The following is a 20,807-nucleotide window of genomic DNA, read 5'->3' as shown; positions in this document are numbered from 1 at the left end:
AACCTGGGGCTCAAACTCATGACCCTGAAATCAAGAGTCCCATGCTCCTCCAACTGAGCCAGCCAGGTGAACCTAAATTGGAACTGTTTTAAGGATGAGTCAGTCTAAGATCTAAAGGACTGTCAAATAAATGCAATAGCTAAAAAAATTTAATGTTTCCATTATGGCTTAGTCACAATTAAAGAACCAGTAACCTGAGACCACTTCAGTCCCTCCAAGGAAAGGGTCTGAAGCTTGGTACATAACGCAGACCAGCCTATAGACCATCTCACCCGCGTGCCTTCTCACGTGGGCCAGAACACTCACCCTGCTCAGTGGACTGGGAGAGCCTCGAAACTATAGCTACTTATGGGTGAGTCTTCGAAGTAACTCAAGGTTGAATGACAGTCTTCAGGGCAAAAAGAAATGGCATTTACCCATATCTGTCACTGAATGGGACTCATAACCAATCTTATTACATAATTTCAATCTCCCATACAGGGGGAGAGCTATGTTACCTTGTAGCCACATTTATGAAACTACTTAGCTTTCTTTCTTACCTAAATGATTATCTACTGAGACATTCTTGAATAAATGTTCCCTCTTGAACTTCTCATTAAATTAAAACTTCACATCTAGAAGATGATTTTTTCTAAAGACTTTTTTATTTTTAAGTAATCTCTACACCAAACATGGGACTCACACTTACAACCCCGAGATCAAGAGTCGCATGCTCCACCCACTGAGGCAGCCAGGCGCCCCAAATCTAGAAGATGACTTCTGAGATCAGACTAGAAAGAAAAAGTGTTTTTACAAAAACGCATAATGAAATTACCATGTAGATTCTCACCTGCCCAAGGTCACTGGGGTGTCTTCAACAGCTAACCCATCATTAGCATCATAGTGCTAACCCACTAGCAATACTGATGTTACTCAGTCCCAGAATTTCAGAGATGACTGAGGATGCTCATTGTACGAATGAAAACTGATGGTCAGCGAGATAAAGGGATAGATTCAATTCAAGGGCACACAAAGAAATAGTGACTAGAGCAGCCTTACCCGTGGTTTTGTCCCCGAGAATGAACTAAAAGGGACGGAGGACCAGAAGTCCTTGTTTCCTCATACCCCCACCATTTATCAAGTTAGAAGGAAAAATGAAGGTTCTTTGGACTGCCAGACTTGAATATAGTTCGAGGGAGAAATTCTTCTCTGTATGGGTTAGCTGTTAATTACTAAAAAGTAAACCTGGTTCTTTAAAGATGAAAGCAGTAGTTATTTGTTACCAGAAATTTGTCAATGACATAAGTAATTTCAGAGAGGAATGCTACAAACATTCCCGCTGGAGGAATGAATAAAAACCGGTTCCCAGAAACTGCAAAGCACGGTACTCCTGCCGATGTTCAAGGGTTATTTTGTGAGTGTTTCCCCTCGTTTTCAAAACATTACAAAACAGGATACAGCTTGAGAACATGTCATGCAATAATACTGTACTCGAAAAACCAAAGCGGGGGTGGGGGGGGCGCTCTTTGTGGTTTGAGCACTCACACTGGATAGCATTCCTGAGCAGGCAGGGTCTGACCTCACCTTTCCAGGCAACACCTGCATAACCTATAGTAAGTACAGTGAGCACCTGTGACAGCACAGCGTGGTGTGCGGAGAAGGATCCAGCTTTGAGAGTGCTAATGCACCAAAGGAAAGGGGACGGGGCGGGGGGGGGGGGGGGGGTAAAATCTACAAAGCGGTGGTATTTATGCGCAGCAAATGATACGAAGGTGAAAAGCCAACAGATGCCCTTCTCCCATGAGCAGAAAGGTCATATTGTTAACTCTAGCTCTTCATTTATTTAAGTATTCCTTAAGCACTTACGAGGTGTCGGACACAAGGTTTAGCCTCGGGGGACTCAGCACGGAAGCATCTGACAGACCTCCCACGTCAGCCCAAGAAATCTCTGCCCTCGTGGTCCCTTTATTTTAGCAGAGCTGGAGGTAAGAGACAGACATGAACCACGCCGCGTGTTGACAAACGATGTGGGGAAAAAAAATGAAGGAGGAATGGAGGGTAGTCATCTGAGCAACAGGCATGGATGTTTTCATGAGAATAAAATAACAAGGTACCAATTATGTCACCAATTAAAATAGAGAAGCGATTGAATCGTGGATTTCTTCACAGCTGAGAGAGCAGCCTCTCACCGAAGAACATGTATTGGGGGCGGGGGGAGGTCATCTTCTAACAGAGACATGGAAAGGATCTTAAGTACTCACTGTCCGGATAAAGGTATTAGATGATCAAAAAGCGACAAACTACTAGTCACTCCAGAATGGATTTTCTGTAAGGTAACAAGGTCCACAGGGAGTGTTGCGATCATTTGGCAGTAAATAACCTTTTGGTCTTTCCATATCCCAAAGGCACTAAACACCAGAATCTGGTAGGTTTCAAACAGCAAATTTAATAAAAGCTAAGACAGTGACATTAAGCGCAATGAGGAAAATGAAATTCTCCCATAATGTTGCAAATGAAGCTTCTAGATAGCTGAGCAAGGCATACTCCATTTTTGTTACTGTATCTGGGGGATAGTATCCAGATGTAGAAAAAGTAGAATCCTGCAGAATGTAAGAAACACATTCTCTAAAAGACTTCTGTTTTAAGTGACAACATTTGGGGGGTTTCCTGTTTTTAAATTTTCCTTGGGATCTGAGAGGGTTTTTCCCAGGATTGCCTCCCATTTGCAGTAGTGACCCTCCTCATCATTTTCTAAAAAGATTTATTTATTTATTTATTTTTTAAAGAGAGAGAGAAAGAGAGAGTGGGGGTGGGGCAAAGGGAGAGGGAGAGAGAGAATCTCAAGCAGACTTCCTGCTGGGAACGGGGAGTCCCATGTAAGGCTCGATCTCAGGACCCTGAGAACATGGCCTGAGCCAAAATCAAAAGTTGGATGCTTAAGGGACAGAACCACCCAGGCGCCCTCCTCCTCACCATTCTGATCAGCATAACAAAGCCTATCTGCCTGGTTAGCTGACTGCTACTTTTAATGCAGTTGGCCCCAGAGTGGCAAATGCCAAGGGTAGAGAGCACCACAACCACTCCATTGCTGCTGGGGTAAATGTCCTCACACTCTGGGTATGCAAATTATATAAAGCACATGCGAACAAAAATTTAAAAACCAAGGAAATGACTCTTGTTTGTTCATACAAACAGTATGACCTAGGGAGATGAGGAATCATGGCATTCACCTGCTTTATAACATCTGCTGTATCTACTTTGCAGAAAGGCAAATCTCAAAAAGAAACAAACTGCCTTGTAAATGATAAATTCAAATTATTAAGATCGGAGACAATCACTTGTGTATTTGCACATGGCAGAGTTGAGTAGGCACTTTAATAAAAAAATATATTATCCAGGGGCGCCTGGGTGGCTCAGTCGGTTAAGCGTCTGCCTTCAGCTCAGGTCATGATCTCAGGGTCCTGGGATCCAGCTCCCATCAGGCTCCCTGCTCAGCGGGGAGTTTGCTTCTCCCTCTCCACTCCCCCTGCTTGTATGCGCTCTCTCTCTCTCTCTGTCTGTCAAATAAATAAATAAATAAATAAATAAAACCTTTAAAATATATATACTATCCAAATAAAGAAGGTCTTAAATTTTTTTATTTGGTAATATTGAATTTTCCCATCTGTGTGGGGGGGAAATGCATACAACAGATACTAAAGTTAAATTTTTTTATTAATCTGAGTTTTTAATTTGCAAAAGTTTTAAATATAAAATTGGAACTGGATCCACATGTAATGTTTTAAAAATCACTTGTGTTGAGGCATTTAACTCACAGAAAATCCAGGGGCCACAGACTATAGAAAAATGACAGGGATGGAGGGGGCTTTTTTTAAACCTTTCAACAAAAGCAGACTTTCCACAAAACTAATGGCACTTGCATGACCCCTGTGAATACTGAAAATAGCGTGGCATGAAAGAACTTTCGAGTTGGGAAAAGGCTGCTGTTGGACAGAAGCAGTTTTAATAAATGGTAAATCACCTTAAAAAATTCAGAAGGACAAAATCTCCGAGGCTAAAGTAATTTACTGTGAATTTTTTTCATTTTTTCTTTTTTTTTTTAAAGAGTTTATTTATTTATTCATGAGAGACAGAGAGAGAGAGAGAGAGAAGCAGAGGGAGAAGCAGGCCTCCCGCCGAGCAGGGAGCCCGATGCGGGGCTCGATCCCAGGACCCTGGGATCATGACCTGAGCCGAAGGCAGACACTTAACCGTCTGAGCCACCCAGGTGTCCATTTTTTAATTTTTTAAAAAAGATTTCATTATTTGTCAGAGAGAGAGAGGGAACAGCAGACAGAAGGAGAAGCAGGCTCCCTGCTGAGCAAGGAGCCGGATGTGGGACTCGATCCCAGGACCCTGAGATCATGACCTGAGCCGAAGGCAGACACTTAACCAACTGAGCCACCCAGGGGTCCCATTTTTTTTTTCAATAATTATTTGTTCTCAACCCTGATTGTGTACCTTCTAAAAGATGGCCCATGGAATTATATAATCTTCAAGTCCTCTCCAAAATTGCCGTATACATTTCTAACACTGATGCACAGATTAGAAGATGTTTATTTAGGAGGCAGTTCCTATCTTCTGTCATTTGAGGAAAGTTTACAAGGAAACAGGATTCCATTTTCATTATAGGAAGAGGATTGGTTCTGAATTACCAGTATGTCTGGTTTCAGAAAGAAAGCAAACAAGTCAAGGTCGGAAAATATTTTCATATCTGGCTTTGTCTAAATATAGTCAGCCACTTTAAATTAAAAACCCTCCAGCAGGAATGCCGCTCGTTCATAGTTTTCTCGCATGAACTGATCCACGTATGGCAGGACCAAATCCCACAGTTGGTCAATCCTCCTAGGGAAGAAGATGGGTCAGATCTATTCTTACTGGTGTGGACAGTAGTAGAAACCAAGGTCCCCGCAATCCTACGATTAAGTGTTACATACTAAATTATGCCTTTGTTTATACATCCTAGTAAGCTTCTGTGTAGAAGGAAATTCTAGAAATAACCATAAAATCTAACCATAGGCTATTACTGTAGTCAAAAGAAAAGCATGAAAAGGGGCGCCTGGGTGGCTCAGTTGGTTGAGCATCCAACTCTTGGTTTCACCTCAGGTCATGACCTCAGGGTCATGGGACTGAGCCTCTGTGTCGGGCTCCACACTCAGCGGGAGTCAGCTTGGATATTCTCTCCCTCTGCCCCTTCCCCCCACTCTCTCTTTCTCTCAAATAAATAAATAAATCTTAAAAAGGGGGGGGGGCATGAAAAAGTATCCGTGTTTACAATGCCAGGCAGGCAAAAAAAAAAGGCAGAAGAAAAAACAAGTGTACCAAGCTTATTACAGATGCTAATAAGCCAATGGATTAATAGTTCTGCCTAAAAGCTCACCCTAAAGGCAGGGCCTGGGGTGGAGACCTCTGCAGCCCTAGGACACCCACCAGTCTTTTCCTAGGTGACAAGGCCTTTTCAGGATCTTTTGAAGGACAAGGTATATTAACTACCACTCTTTTTGCAAGAAATCTTTGCTATTTGCTCAGAGCCCCAAGGCCACGATCAGAAGCCTGGGTCAGCTCAGGGAGACCATGGAATAATCATCTGCTAAGGCCTGTCCTTTCTCCTGCTCTACCTTCTCTTCTCGATCACGTACATCAGCATCATAGAGGAAGCCTGCCTGACCCAGGGGCTCCCTTGATGGCATACGTCAGTGATCCCACATTGCTACCAAATACTTGCTTTCACAGCCCTGTTACTGAGCACACTTGCCTCTCTGGGTGTTCATTCTACTCTTTGCTCAGAGGACGCTGTGCCAGGTAATCTGCTGACCTGGGTTTGAAATCTTGACACCGATATTACCTACCTCATTAAAGACCACAATGCACAAAAGGCAGAGTTCCAGGACCCACAGTAAAAACTTGCAAGGTGTTGGCTGTTATTACTCTCCTCACTTTGGCCCCCGTCCCTTGTCAACAAATCTAACCCTTATCTCCCCCAGTCCCGGATCTCCCCCAGTCCCCAGATCTTACCCACGCTCTGACCTCAAATGGTTGCACCACCAGAACTCAGAGCAGCTCTCATTTCTTGCACATTCATTTGATACCCACCATGTTACCCTGTCTTAACCTTTCCCTTTATCTTGTGTATCCTTCTACAGACCCGCTTCCTCTCCCCTGCAATGGATAAGCGGTGGGCTGTCTATCAGTCTGTTCATCTTCCCTGCAGCACTGAGCACAGTGGCTTGGCCAGAGAAGGCTCCAGACCTGCTGTGGCTTGACTGGATTCAAAAGTTGCCATGGGAAGGACAAAGCATGGGACTTTGGAATTTGAGTTGGGGCCATTCCAATTCTTTTGGTGGAGATGATTTGAAACTTTCACACTAGGTCATGCAAATCCTCCCTTCTGTGAGACTGTATATATTTCTAACTTTATATTGTGCCTGTGGTGTTATATATAAAGATCAGTCTTCCCACTAACTTCAAAAGCAGCTCGCAGCTTGAAGCAGTTCCATGGGGGCATTGAACAAGAAGAGAAACAGGTTCCACATGTCAGGAGTCTCATTTAACCAAGGCAATGGCCAGTCTCCTCTCCTGGGACCTTCCCCCTCATTTGTCTTAATTCACATTGCTTGGAAGACTCACTTCACTCCATGCCAAATCATCATTGTTATGCATCCTCGATAGTGGTTGTTAAATTACTCCTCTGTTTATGATTGAATGGAATGATGAAACAAGAACTCGAGAGCAGAGGACGTTTCTTCTTCAACTCGGGGCGCTTCGATTGAGGCCTACCGGCCAAGGTGCCTGCTTCTGACCCGAAGGTGCAGTCCCTGCGACCTCACGTGGGCTGACTCGAACTAGTGACAATGTGGTGATTCACTTTCCAATAACCACCCCCACGGGGCCTCTAGGCTCAAGAGCTGGAAAACATGCAGCAAATCATAGTTTGGGCAAAGAGCGGCATGCGCCCTGAAAAATACACTTCTAGAAAAATCTGTGCAAGGGGAGCAGGCCTCTCGCCAGAGTGAGAGACACTGACTCTTAAAGCAACCACGACTCTGGGGTTTCCAACAAGAATTCACATCAATACCAGACAACTAATTGCGACCAGGCAACAATTAAAACAGAACAAAACAAAACAAAACACCACCAACCTAAGTTCCAGACAAAAACATCTAAGAAAGACGAAACATGACTACATTTCCTATACCCAAATATTGGCAGAACTTCCTATACCTGAGTGTCGAGGCCACCCAAAAGGTCTGATAAATACTTCCTTTTGCAACCAATGGATTGCTTTTGTTATCAACCTCATCCACCCCCAGGCAGGACACTGTATGGTCCAACCAGGCTGGTTTTTATTGTTTCAGCAGATCCATAGCAGGTATTGTCAGCCCTAGAGTCCCTACTTCTTCTGCCCAGAGACCGGCTTACCATCTGCGACAATGGCTTCTTCCTCCTGGCCATTCAGGGCTCCCTCCTGGGGACTGAACTCTTCTTCCTCAGCTAAGCCATTGGCACTAGACAGCTGACCATTCTTCTGTAGGAGCTACGGGGAGAAAACAAAACCATGTAAACTTACTTTCAATGATAATGAAGATTTGAGTCATTAGTCTAGATGATCCAGCTACCTTACAGAAGGTACCCCAGGAGCTCTTATCAAGCAGATAGGGCTTTGTATCTGGGTAAATTGAACACACCCTTCCACTTATCCAAACACCAGACATGATCTACACACCCACCATTCCAGGCCTATTTGAGATACAACAATGAGTAGGTCAGGTGTGGCCCCAGCCCCTTTGAGGTTACAGACTACTTGAAAAGTAGACTTTTAAAAATTGTTTTTTTGGGGCACCTGGGTGGCTCAGTTGGTTAAGCGACTGCCTTCGGCTCAGGTCATGATCCTGGAGTCCCGGGATCGAGTCCCGCATCGGGCTCCCTGCTCGGCGGGGAGTCTGCTTCTCCCTCTGACCCTCCCCCCTCTCATGTGCTTGCTCTCTCTCATTCTTTCTCTCTCACATAAATAAATAAAATCTTTAAAAAAAAATTGTTTTTTTCAGGGCACCTGGCTGACTCAGTCGCTTAAGCAACTGACTCTTGGTGATCTCAGCTCAGGTCTGTATCTCAGGGTTGTGAGTTCAAGCCCAGGGATGGGCTCCATGCTGGGTATGGAGCTATACCATATGCTGTTTTCTTTAAAACAATGTTTCCTTGTGATTGGATGCAAGATATGCATATTTGACCAAAGTATACCTAAGTGACAATGTGTCCTTCTCAGGAAAAAGGACAGACATGTAACTAAACAATTAGGGCAACGGTCATGATGGAGGAATACAGAGAGCCAGTCACAAACAGAGGAGGAAGTACAGATAAAGCTACATCTCAGTTCCCACACAATGGGCGTGTGACAAAGGATACAGGGGAAGCAGAGAAGGGAGGTGAATTAGGAACCCCATGGTTCAAAGACCAGTGTACCCAGGGACAACACAAAGAGATGGGTCACTCGTGCTTTTGTGAGTCGTTGATTTTTCCTTAAAATATTACTAAAATGATCAGTTGTCCTCTACCCCAGAGGATAGCCTGTGCAATTGATGTTTTCCGTTGCAAAAACAGTAGACATATAGATATGCCCATCCATTATTTTGTAAATCCTGAAAATATAGGTAAAAAGTTTTGAGGCTATGGCAAAAAATAGTATAATAACCATTAGGAACGGCCAGGATTTCAACAAAGCTTTACAGTTCATATAAGTTCATACACATTTCTCGTTTTATCAAAACCAACTTAGGCGGGTGGTAGTATTTCCATTGTACAGAAGAGGACACTGGACCTCAGTGTGATCACAGAGGCTGGGGTTGGCTGGCCACGGGCCCCACAGCCTAGAAGGGAGGCACCAGGGCCCGAAGGCCAGCACTCCTCAATAACGACTTCCAGGGTTTTCCCACGGCATTAGAGATTATGGAAGGACCTGTTGCTCTGCATAATGATACAATGCCATTAAGAGTATTCCATAGTACCCAGGCCTGCCTACTCCAAAGAAATCTCTAACCACGGCACTCTACTTGGCAGGATTCAGTGATGCTTCCAGGCGAACGGAGCACCCTGGCCAAAGCACTGACTTTGATTGGAGCCTTGAAGGGACAGCAGGTTCAAGACAGTCAACCCAGAAGACTTGAACTGAGCTAAATTGATTTCACCTGGCTGTTCCCGGCTCCCAGCAAAGCGGCCCTTCAACGACATGAGCTGCTTCCTGAAATAATAACCACTGTACTTTAATACTTACTCTCCAGAAGGAATAGTTAGCTTCAAAATACCCATGCTGAGTCTATTTATTAGACAGAATACTCAGATTACATTTCCACTTTAAGTCTTCTCTTACCAAAATAGGAAAGACAGGAGTCTTAAGCGAAACCTAAAGACAAAAGCAGGGGGAGGGGAAGGTCTCCACAATGCCCATTAGCAAAAATGTCAGTGTTGAAGAGTATTTGGACTAAAAATCACTAGTTATGTGAACACGTCAGGCTCAGATTTGATTAATAACGTGAAGAAGAGCTAGAGGATGAAAGCAGGGAACACATATCACTATGGGATCCATGGAAACACAATGAATCTAACCTAAAAAAAACGCTGACGTATGCACCATGATACGGCAAACTAAATGGGGCTCATGGGAAAGCAGGTTTAATGCCTCCATTTTTCAACGCAGTAAACTGTGCCCCTTGTTTAGTAACCAGAAGTCTGAAGTTTTACAGAGTTTAGAGTCCTAGAGAATTTCTATAATTCTTGAAAGACGTCTCATAATTCTTTATTGTCAAACTCAAGACACCTTAACCGGGATCCAAACTGCCTTTGTCTTTTTTTTTTTTTTTAAGATTTTATTTATTTATTTGACAGAGAGAGACACAGCGAGAGAGGGAACACAAGCAGGGGGAGCGGGACAGGGAGAAGCAGGCCTCCTGCGGAGCAGGGAGCCCGATGCGGGGCTCGATCCCAGGACCCTGGGATCATGACCTGAGCCGAAGGCAGACGCTTAACGACTGAGCTACCCAGGCGCCCCCTGTCTTTGTCTTTAAACGTGAAAGATCTATAGGATTCAGACACAAACTTTCCTCTACCCTTACATATAACAAAGCACATTAAATGACATCAAATGAGTCTTAAAATTGGAGATCGCTGCTAGCCCTCCTTATACACAAAGTGTGGTAATTATGGATTACTTAGGGCGCCTGGGTGGCTCAGTCGTTAAGCGTCTGCCTTCGGCTCAGGTCATGATCCAGGGTCCTGGGATCGAGTCCCACATCGGGCTCCCTGCTCGGCGGGAAGCCTGCTTCTCCCTCTCCCACGCTCCCTGCTTGTGTTCCCTCTCTCGCTGTCTCTCTCTCTCTGTTGAAAAATAAATAAAATCTTTAAAAAAAAAAAAAATTATGGGTTACTTATTCCCAGGGACCACAGGGCAACTGTCTCTACTTCCAAAAGGCACTTGAGGTATAAACTTTGGTAGCAGACAACTGATGACAGGGACCATTATTAAAACTGAGTTTTGAGTCAATGTTATTATATTCATAGCTTGGGTCTCAATGCAAGGGGACCACCCAAGCTCAATCTCCAGTGAGCATTCAAAGCCCATGACAGACCCACCCTCCACAACAAAAATGGGGCTTCATCCCTAACCATATTCGGATTATTTCCACCATTCTGTGTTTCATTTAGAGATGCTATTTACAAAATCTCATGTGTCCTTGTAGATGGATAATTTTTTTTTTTGCGACAAAAAGAGTGTTTGTTTGCTTTTTTCCCCATCCCCAACCATTTATATAATTTATACTATTGTTAAAGATTCAGGTGCTTCTGAGAGTGACCAGTAAGTTAAAGTCACCTCAAGTGGTAAGAAACCGAACCCACTGTTCCTTAACATTAAATACATACATGTGTATGTATATATTCATAAGCATTTGTAAAAGGGGGAGAATACATGCTTTTAAGCTTTATTTATTGAGGGGGGAGGGGCACAGGGAGAGAATATCCAAGCAGACTCCCTGCTGAGCACGGAGCCCAACTGAGGGCTCCGTCTCATGACCCTGAGATCATGACCTGAGCAGAAAACCAAGACTCCGGCGCTTAACCAACTGAGCCACAGTGTCCCGAGAATTACATGCTTTTTAATACGTATCTGGCTTGTCCTCAGTCATTCTCTCTTTTGTCTATAATTCAAATGCCCACAGAAGAGAAGGATTTATTTATCAGTTATGCCGAGGTAAACACAGAGAGGCAAGGACACAACTTAGTGACAGGGAATGGGAATATTGGAGCCAGATGAGGCATGAGGGCCATCTAACTCAGGGAAGAAAGCAGTTATCAGGATTCAAGTTTCCAAGCAAGAAAGAAAGAGGAAATGTCTACTCCATTCTTTCACACAGCTTTTTCCATTCCTTTTGAACTTACTTTTACACTTGTACAAATACAGTTATAGAACCTTGACTCCGGAGATAGACATTAGACTTGAAAGACATGCTCTCTGCACTTGACACAGTGAGCACAAGAAAACCTCTATTCCCACTGGATTTATGCTTCAAAAAGCGTAAACGCCTCTTTCGAGCAAATCAAAACCCTTGATGTTTTCAAGCTTATATCCTTTGAGTGGGTCAGCCAGAGTTTATTCCTGTAAAGTATTACCACATCACAACTCAACAAGCTTTAAAAAAAAAAATCTCAGTGCTTCCTGCAACAGTGTTTTCCTCTCATTCCTCTAAGAACAGAGAATATCCAAAATGGCAGCCAAAGCATTGCAAAAAAACCACCAGACTTCTCCATTCCTCTTCCTCCTCCACAGGACTGCCCATGATTTGCTCTGAGCTCCTTTGCAGAGTAAGCAGTAGGAGTATCAAGCTTTTTTGTTTTGTTTTTTAAAGTAGGCCCCATACCCAGGGCGGGGCCCAACATGGGGCTGGAACTCACAAACCAGCGATCTAGACCTGAGCTGAGATCAAGAGTTGGACGCTTAACTGACTGAGCCATCAAAGCACCCTTCTTTTTTAAGAATTTTATCTTTAGGGGCACCTGGGTGGCTCAGTCGGTTGAGTGTCTGCCTTCGGCTCGGGTCATGATCCCCGGGTCCTGGGATCGAGCCCCGCATCGGGCTCCCTGCTTAGCGGGAAGCCTGCTTCTTCCTCTCCCACTCCCCCTGCTTGTGTTCCCTCTCTCTCTGTGTCAAATAAATAAAATCTTTAAAAAAAAAAAAAAAAGGAATTTTATCTTTAAGTCATCTCTTCACCCAACAGGGGGCTCAAACTCACAACCCCGAGAATAAGTTGTCATACTCCCTACTGACTGAGCTAGCCTGGTGCCCCAGGATTATCAAGCTCTTTACTGAATGAGTCAAACAATGTTCAAACAGGTGAGTTCTTGACACTCTCAGGATGTTGGGGGTAGCGATGAGCCTGCTGAAGTATCTTCTTCCACCACAGAAGTGATGCTCTCTGTCTACATCCTCATTGGATGACCACCAGAGGTGGGACTGGGCCCACAGTCCTGCCATGAATGTAGTCAATGAGGCTCTGACCAGTGCAATTCTGGCAAAACCCAAGAAGCAGAACTGTTAAGCAGATATAAGCAGGAACAGCCAGAAGTCAATATGACAAAGACCCACAAACAAATGATCAGAATAAAAAAGATTATCTGGGGGGAATTTTTAGTCAGTTTTTAAAATTTTTATTTAAGTAATAAATACACCTAATGTGGGACTCGAACTCATGACCCCAAGATCAAGAGTCACATGCCCTTCTGACTGAACCGCCATACACCCCCATCTGGGGGGTATTTTAAACCCCTAATAAAACTTGTAAAGAAAACACTTCAATGTCTTTTTCTTCATTCTAATAGGCAGCGTTTTGAAGGTAAGCCTTTAAAAGTGTCAAACAGAAAAAAAATAGAAATCAGAGTATAAATCAGTAAACAATGTCTTTGGAGAGCAATTTGTAAATAGCTATAAATAATTTAAATGTGCATACCCACTCCAACACACTATTCCTTTTTTTTTTTTTTTTTTAAGAAGTAGAGAGAGAGAGCGCACACATGTTCAAGAAATCGAGAAGGGGAGGCAGAGGGAGAGGGAGAGAGAGAATCTTCAAGCAGACACGGAACACGGAGCCGGCACAGGGCTCTATCTCATGACCCTGAGATCATGACCTGAGCTGAAACCAAGAGTCAGATGCTTAGCTGTCTGAGCCACCCAGGCGCCCCATCCAGCACGCTATTCTAATGGATACGGCTTTACATACTTGAGACATAGGGAGAGTGATGTACAACACACAATCCATATAACAGCATCGAAGGGAAGGCAATAAATCTAGAGACATTGATGTGGGTAGATGTCTCCAGTTTAAGTGGGAAAAGCAAGTTACAGAGAATGTTTGATTCCTTTATGTGTTTAAAATAAGACAAAAATAACCCACTAACAGGAGTGCAGGAAGGGAAGAAGGGAATGAGAGGTCTCTGTCCGATCTCTGTCTAAGCACTTAACAAAAAGAACAAAACTCTAGTAACACTACACAAAATCTTTAACAAATGTTGCCTTTGCAGACTTCTTTGTTTTGCACTGGTGTTGGGGGAAGAGACAGTTTTCTTTTTTTATTGAGAGGTATAACTGATATATATCATATGAAGGCATGGTTTCCTTTTTATTCATTTTATCACTGCAAAGGTGAAAATATTTGGAGAACCCTAAAAGCTGTAGATTCTGGGGCTATAAGCATGCTAATCACCTGGCTTCCCATGATTCACAAATCTTTTCAGATCATCTGAGCAATGATGGACCAAACTGCTCTCATGAAGCTTCCACCCCTCTGTTCGTATGATCTCCAAATGTGATTACCATATTAATAATGTCCTCGGCCACACCATTAATCAAAAACAGAATTGGGGCGCCTGGGAGGCTCAGTTGGCTAAGAGGCCCCCTCTTGATTTCGTCTCAGGTCATGATCTGAGGGTGGGGAGATTGAGCCCCAGGTCAGGTTCCACACTCAGCTCGGTGGCTCAAGGATTCTCTCCCTCCCTCTCCCTCTGCCACTCCCCCTGCTCGCTCGCTCGCTCGCTCTCTCTAAAATAAATAAATCTTTAAAAAATATATATTGGGGGCGCCTGGGTGGCTCAGTTGGTTAAGCGACTGCCTTCGGCTCAGGTCATGATCCTGGAGTCCCGGGATCGAGTCCCACATCAGGCTCCCTGATTAGCAGGGAGTCTGCTTCTCCCTCTGACCCTCCTCCCTCTCATGCTCTCTGTCTCTCATTCTCTCTCTCGCAAATAAATAAAAAATAAAATAAAAAAATAAAAAAATAAAAAATATATATTGACCAAGACCCAGTCAGGAACATCACGGCTCTCCTGCACGCTACCAGAGGCTCCCGATATATTGATATGTGTATTTTTTTTTTTAAGATTTTATTTATTTATTTGAGAGAGAGAATGAGAGACAGAGAGCATGAGAGGGAAGAGGGTCAGAGGGAGAAGCAGACTCCCTGCCGAGCAGGGAGCCCGATGCGGGACTCGATACCGGGACTCCAGGATCATGACCTGAGCCGAAGGCAGTCGCTCAACCCACTGAGCCACCCAGGCGCCCCAGCGCGTGGAGTTTCTTAAGCGCAGAATTCCTCGCTTGGGAAACTCGTCTCAAAAACGGCACAGGCTGTAAGAACACAAGTCATCGTAGCAGTATCAACCAGCCTGGGTTATGCGTAAGCGAAAAGTTTTCCCTCTAATTCAGAGGTCATTTACAGAACGCCAACAGAATTATGGGTTTCAAAAGCTTTGCTTTTCTTTTATAAAATAACCATTTTTATTTCAAACTAATTTAAGCAGAAAGCTTTGTAAAACCTAATCTAAGCAGAAACTTTATAAAATCCAAGTCTAAACATGGTATAAACCTTTAGGACACAGAGTGAAGAAAAGAAGCGGATGCTTTACCAAATCATAGTAAACTATACTATCCTGAATTATGGGATCGAATTCCTATAGTTAAGGTCATTACAAAAGAGTAAGAGGGAAAAAGATTTTTCGAAATTAACTTCAAATGAGAAACAATTCTAAATATCCAAAATCTGGGGAATGGTTACAGCCTATCTTGTAGGCATTAAAAATGGTACCTACAAAGTGTATAATAGTATGGAGATGTATTTTATGTTGTAATAGTCAATTTAAAAGGCAAACTACACAGTTTTCATAAAATAATGATAAATACATAGGAGAACATACTGTAAAATAGCAACATTATCAAACTGTTAATATCGTAATGCATCAAAGTCACTGGGGAAGGAACTATGAATATTTGATATCCTTTATTTTTCTATTTTTGTGTTCTGTTCTTTACCTAAGTAACACCATTACTTTTACAACTGGGTGGTGGGAGAGCTTTTCCTTTGCAAGTTATTTTGTTTCAGTTTATTTTTAGTATGGGTGAAAGGCAGCTAAGAAAATTTTGCTTTACAGTGAAGCATTGTAATTCTAATTTCTACCAGTCACATGAATTTTCATGGGAAAACAGAACTGCTTTAAGAAAGAAACTCAGCAGGGCGCCTGGGTGGCTCAGATGGTTAAGCGTCTGCCTTCAGCTCAGGTCATGATCCCAGGGTCCTGGGATCGAGTCCCGCATCGGGCTCCCTGCTCAGCGGGGAGCCTGCTTCTCCCTCTGCCTCTCTCTCTGTGTCTCTTATGAATAAATAAATAAAATCTTAAAAAAAAAAAAAAAAGAAAGAAAGAAACTCAGCAGTGAAATCGTATTTCAGGAGTTTGTTCATGCAAACTAATCCATATTCCCTCCTGGCGGGAAGATAACATAGTGGGCTCAGAAGGAGTGGAGGGCTGGGTACTCTGGAGCAAGATTAAGTACTTCAATTCGGCATTTTGTAATTGTCCCGTCATTGTCTTAGCCTGAAACGTGCTGGCTCCAGGCCAGCAACGGGGAGGTGGCCAGGAAAGCAGGGTCTGATCTGCGGCCTTGTGCATTATTTAGCCTCTCATTATTAATGTATTATTGTGCATTATCTAGCCTCTTATTATTAATCTGTGCATTATTTAGCCTCTCCTACCTCCCTTTCTCTGTAAAATGAATAAGAATTCATTTTATCTACCTCACAGAATATTTGGAACATCCCCTAACCCATGTTATAAGTTTGTAATAAGTCAGCTGTTAACTAAGTTTTACTTGTTTTTTGATTTTTATTTATTTATTTGACAGAGAGAGACACAGCGAGAGAGGGAACACAAGCAGGGGGAGAGGGAGAGGGAGAAGCAGACTCCCTGCTGAGCAGGGAGCCCGATGTGGGGCTCGATCCCAGGACCCTGGGATCATGACCTGAGCCGAAGGCAGACGCTTAACAACTGAGCCACCCAGGCGCCCCTACTTGTTTTTATTATACAGGTAACTTGCTGTCAACAGCTATGCTTCAAAGGGAAGTACCTGTCCCGGGCCCATTTCCCCTTCTAAAATGAAAGCTGCAAGAAATTTTGCCTGATTGGGCCACCCTCTGCACTCAACATCTAACATGAAGACTTCCAATCCTCTAATTTTCTAATAGTCTGGGTAGGAGAAGGGCAAGGCAGTTTACATAAAGGTCTAAATGGAGGAGAGACACCAGAGTTGGTTTTTTGTTTTTTGTTTTTTTTTAACCACAGAAAGTATGGGGGAAACAGCAGAGACCACAACACAGTTCCCATTACCTGTGGAACCTTTGCTCTGAGCTCATTCTCCCAATTATAAATGGGGACTAAGACCATCTCAGTTTTTAGATTGTGTGCGATTCAAATGGAGTAATATCTGGGAAGGTTCTCGTTCTTAATTGAAAAGCTCTCAGAGGAGCCATTGTGTGAGCCTCAGTCCACTTGCACAAACCAAGGTATGTATTCTACTCCAATATTTTTATATCATATTAAGGCCACCTTTTAAAAATTCCCATTCTTGCAGTGAGGAGGGTGTTGAAGGAGTCAGCATCAGATTTCAAATGACAAGGGGATTCAACAATATTAGACACAGCTGTGTACATGGAATGCATCTTGCTAAACCCACTCCTGCACACAAATGGGGTTGCAGCTCAAGACACAGGGCACCACTAGAATACGATGGCCAGAGCCTGGGGGTGCCTGGGTGGCTCAGTCGTTAAGCGTCTGCCTTCAGCTCAGGTCATGATCCCGGGGTCCTGGGATCGAGCCCCGCATCGGGCTCCCTGCTCGGCGGGAAGCCTGCTTCTCCCTCTCCCACTCCCCCTGCTTGTGTTCCCTCTCTCAGGGTCAAATAAATAAAATCTTAAAAAAAAAAAAAAAGATGGCCAGAGCCTGGGCACAGACTTGGACATAAGGAAACAATGACTCAAGAGATGCAGGCTCTCCTGCCTGGGGATCCTAGTTGGTTTGACCCTCAGGCAGCAAAGGCAAGTTATCCTGCTACAAGAAAGAGACTGTACAGGACCCCACCACCACATGTACATAGAGCTGCAAGATATTAATAAGCCCATCTATCAAGAACGCTTAGGGGCACCTGGGTGGCTCAGCCGTTAAGCGTCTGCCTTCGGCTCAGGTCATGATCCCGGGGTCCTGGGATCGAGTCCCACATAGGGCTCCCTGCTCCGCGGGGAGCCTGCTTCTCCCTCTCCCACTCCCCCTGCTTCTGTTCCTGCTCTTGCTAACTCTCTCTCTGTCAAATAAATAAATAAAATCTTTAAAAAAAAAAGAACGCTTAAAAAGTTGACCATCTGGGGGTGCCCGGCTGGCTCAGTTGGTAGAACATGCAACTCTTGATTTCAGGGTTGTTGAGTTCAGGTTGTTGATCTCAGGGCTGTTGGAGCCATAGGTCCAAACGAGAACCTTCCCAGATACTACTCCATTTGAATCGCACACAATCTAAAAACTGAGATGGTCGTAGTCCCCGCTTATAATTGGGAGAATGAGCTCAGAGCAAAGGTTCCACAGCTAATGGGAACTCCTCATTTTGGGTGGAGATCTAACATGAAAGTAAAAAAAAAAAAAAAAAGTTAACCATTTTTATGACTGTAGAGTTATTTTGTAAGTCAACAGCCATAGCTCCAAACAGTATATTCAACCTAGAACCAAACTGCTCAAACAGTGCCCAACTGAATACAGTGAAACTATTTCAGCCCTCCCTTTTATTTAAACACAAGCACAGAGAATTCCCAAACTATTTTTAAATTTCTAGAAATAAGCAAGAAGGCTAAATGCAGAAGCTGATGACTCTATCACTAAAGCATATTTATAAAAATTTTAGATGAGCCACAGCCCTAATTTCTGTGAGCTAACTGGATTGAATTCCTTAAGCCCTCTATGCTTTCCCCTACACAGCCATGCTTTCTAACAAGTTGGCCTTAAGATGCTCTGTCTCCATATGAAACCATTCCACCCCAAGGGCAGTCCATCTCTGAGATGCAGAAATAAAACTTATGAAAACAGGAGTTGTAAAATAATTTTTAAAGGTTTTCTTAAGATTCCAAAAAGTTGTCAATTCTGTAATGTCTAACAATAATAATGTGGTCATGTTATTTTATAAAGCCTTCCACCATTAGGTGTATAATGACTGATCTGCAGACAACGTATCTTGTATTTGTTTTAAGATAAGCAAATAGAATATAAAAATTAAAATTTGACAAAATAAGATTGGGGCGCCTGGGTGGCTCAGTCAGTTAAGCATCCGCCATTAGCTCAGGTCATGATCTCAGGGGTCCTGGGGTCGAGCCCAGTGGTGGGCTCCCTGCTCAGCAGGGAGTCTGCTTCTCCCTCTTCCACTGCCCCTCCCCCTGCTCATACTCTCTAATAAATAAAATCTTTTTAAAAACTATATATGTATTTGTCAAAATAAGATTAGTAAAATGTTGATCACAGCTGAAACTGGCTGATAGGTACATGGGTGTTTATTATACTATTCTATATTCCATGAATTTAAAAAGGATGCAAGGTAATCCACCAAAAAAAGGAGCCCTTTAAACTTGGAAGGCTTTTTAAAGAGAGAAAATGACCTGCTTCTCAAGTTTCAGAGATACTGTCAAAACGTTACACCAAAAGCTCTTCAAACCACATGAAATTGAGAAGACTATATCCCTAGGACAGGAGTGATTCTAGTGACCTCTAAAAATAAGATGTTTTCAGGGCGTTTGGGTGACTCAGTTGGTTAAGCGCTGACTTTTGATTTCAGCTCAGGTCGTGATCGCAGGTTTATGACATCAGGGGCTCCCCGCTCAGCGAAGGGTCTGCCTGAGAATCTCTCTCTCCCTCCCTCTGCTCCTCACCCCTCCCATCCCACTTGCATGCAAGCTTTCTCTCTTTCTCAAAATAATAATAATTAATAAGATGTCCTTATCTCTGAGAAACGACGTTTGGAGATCTCTTTCTGATCCCGATTTTCCTCCTCAAGAGGCCCTCCTATAAGGCAGCAATTTCATCTCTTAAAATACTGATGCCCCGAAGTATCTGATCTTTAAATAAAACCTCTGCTTGCTTTTAATTTCATGCTATGTCTTCCCACTCATCTATTCAGCAAAACAAAACCAACCAACCAACAAAAAATATCTCCTTACTGGTTATTGACATTAAACAAGACTGAGTTCATCTGAAGACCCAGAAAAGGGGGTGGGCGTCTCATCACCGTCATCTAGAGTCAATGTGGCTCTCTTCCCTCCAGCCCCAAATAAAGAAAACACACACTCTGACTAACCATGCTTTTGAAAGTTCAATGCTGACTATCTAAGTAATGTTTCTGGAATATGATCTGCACAGCACATGAGCTTGCGGGTCCTTAAATGCCCCTTAGTGAAGGGTATTTAATACCAATAGAGTCTCTGGCCACTGTCTACAAATCTCTGATTTCCCTCTTTTTTTTTTTTTTAAGCAGTATTCACCTTTATGATTTCCCTATTTCTTGTAATTTTCAGGAAAATTCATTAAAATCCTTAATGTAGTTTCAGGAGGAATAGCCCAGAGTCACCCCTTGACATAAGAATGAAAGTTGGGGCACCTGGGTGGCTCAGTCGTTAAGCATCTGCCTTCAGCTCAGGTCATGATCCCGGAGTACTGGGATCGAGCCCCGCATTGGGCTCCTTGCTCGGTGGGAAGCCTGCTTCTCCCTCTTCTACTCCCCCCGCTTGTCATTCCTGTTCTCGCTGTCTCTCTCTCTGTCAAATATTTGACACCCAGGTGCCCCAACTTTCGTTCGCTTAACGACTGAGCCACCCAGGTGCCCCAATAAATAAAATCTTAAAAAAAGAGAGAGAGAAAGAATGAAAGTGAAGAGAGACCCATGAAAATCACTAGTTAATGCTTTTAGCATGCAAAATTAATTTAATTCAACTGAATGCTAGTAATCAAGAAGTTAAAAATAGAAAATAATATATCTCATATTTTTATGTAAATCCCAAGGCCCTGGCCACTACAGGTGAACTCTATTCGTAATGTTAAGTACAAACTAGGCCTCTAAATCTCAATGATCAGCATTTTTCAAACTGGTATCCAAGAATATTAATACTCTAGGTCTATCAATAGCAGTGTGCCAGGCATTACCTCAGTAGTATTCTGGGCTCAAATCATCTGGGAAAACTCTGATCTAGTGCAGTCCTCAGTGTGCGCTCTGAATCTCTAAGGGGGAAATCATTTTAACATTTTAAGATTTTATTTTTAAGTAATCTCTACACCCAGTGTGGGGCTCAAACTCACAACCCTTAGATCAAGAGTCACATGCTCTACCGACTAAGCCAGCCAAGTGCCCCCAACTGTAGCATTTTCTAAAACGGACTTGCCCACTGAACCCTTGAGTC

General features: G+C 43.3%; 1 protein-coding gene across 2 annotated transcripts in view; it reads right to left on the bottom strand.

The window, feature by feature from the left end:
- AKAP12 (A-kinase anchoring protein 12) overlaps positions 1-20,807 on the bottom strand; it is a 93,631-nt gene that overhangs the window by 35,182 nt on the left and 37,642 nt on the right. For both annotated transcript variants that reach the window (XM_034991009.1, XM_034991010.1), the window contains exon 2: positions 7,438-7,552. In XM_034991009.1, coding sequence (XP_034846900.1) covers positions 7,438-7,552 — 115 coding nt within the window. The remainder of the gene's footprint in view (positions 1-7,437; positions 7,553-20,807) is intronic.

Source organism: Mirounga leonina, unplaced genomic scaffold (genome assembly GCF_011800145.1).
Source record: "Mirounga leonina isolate KUSES-001 unplaced genomic scaffold, KU_Mleo_1.0 Mir_53, whole genome shotgun sequence".
Classification (NCBI taxonomy): Eukaryota; Metazoa; Chordata; class Mammalia; order Carnivora; family Phocidae; genus Mirounga; species Mirounga leonina.
Note: the sequence above shows the minus strand (reverse complement) of the source record. Positions and strands in the feature narration are given on the sequence as shown.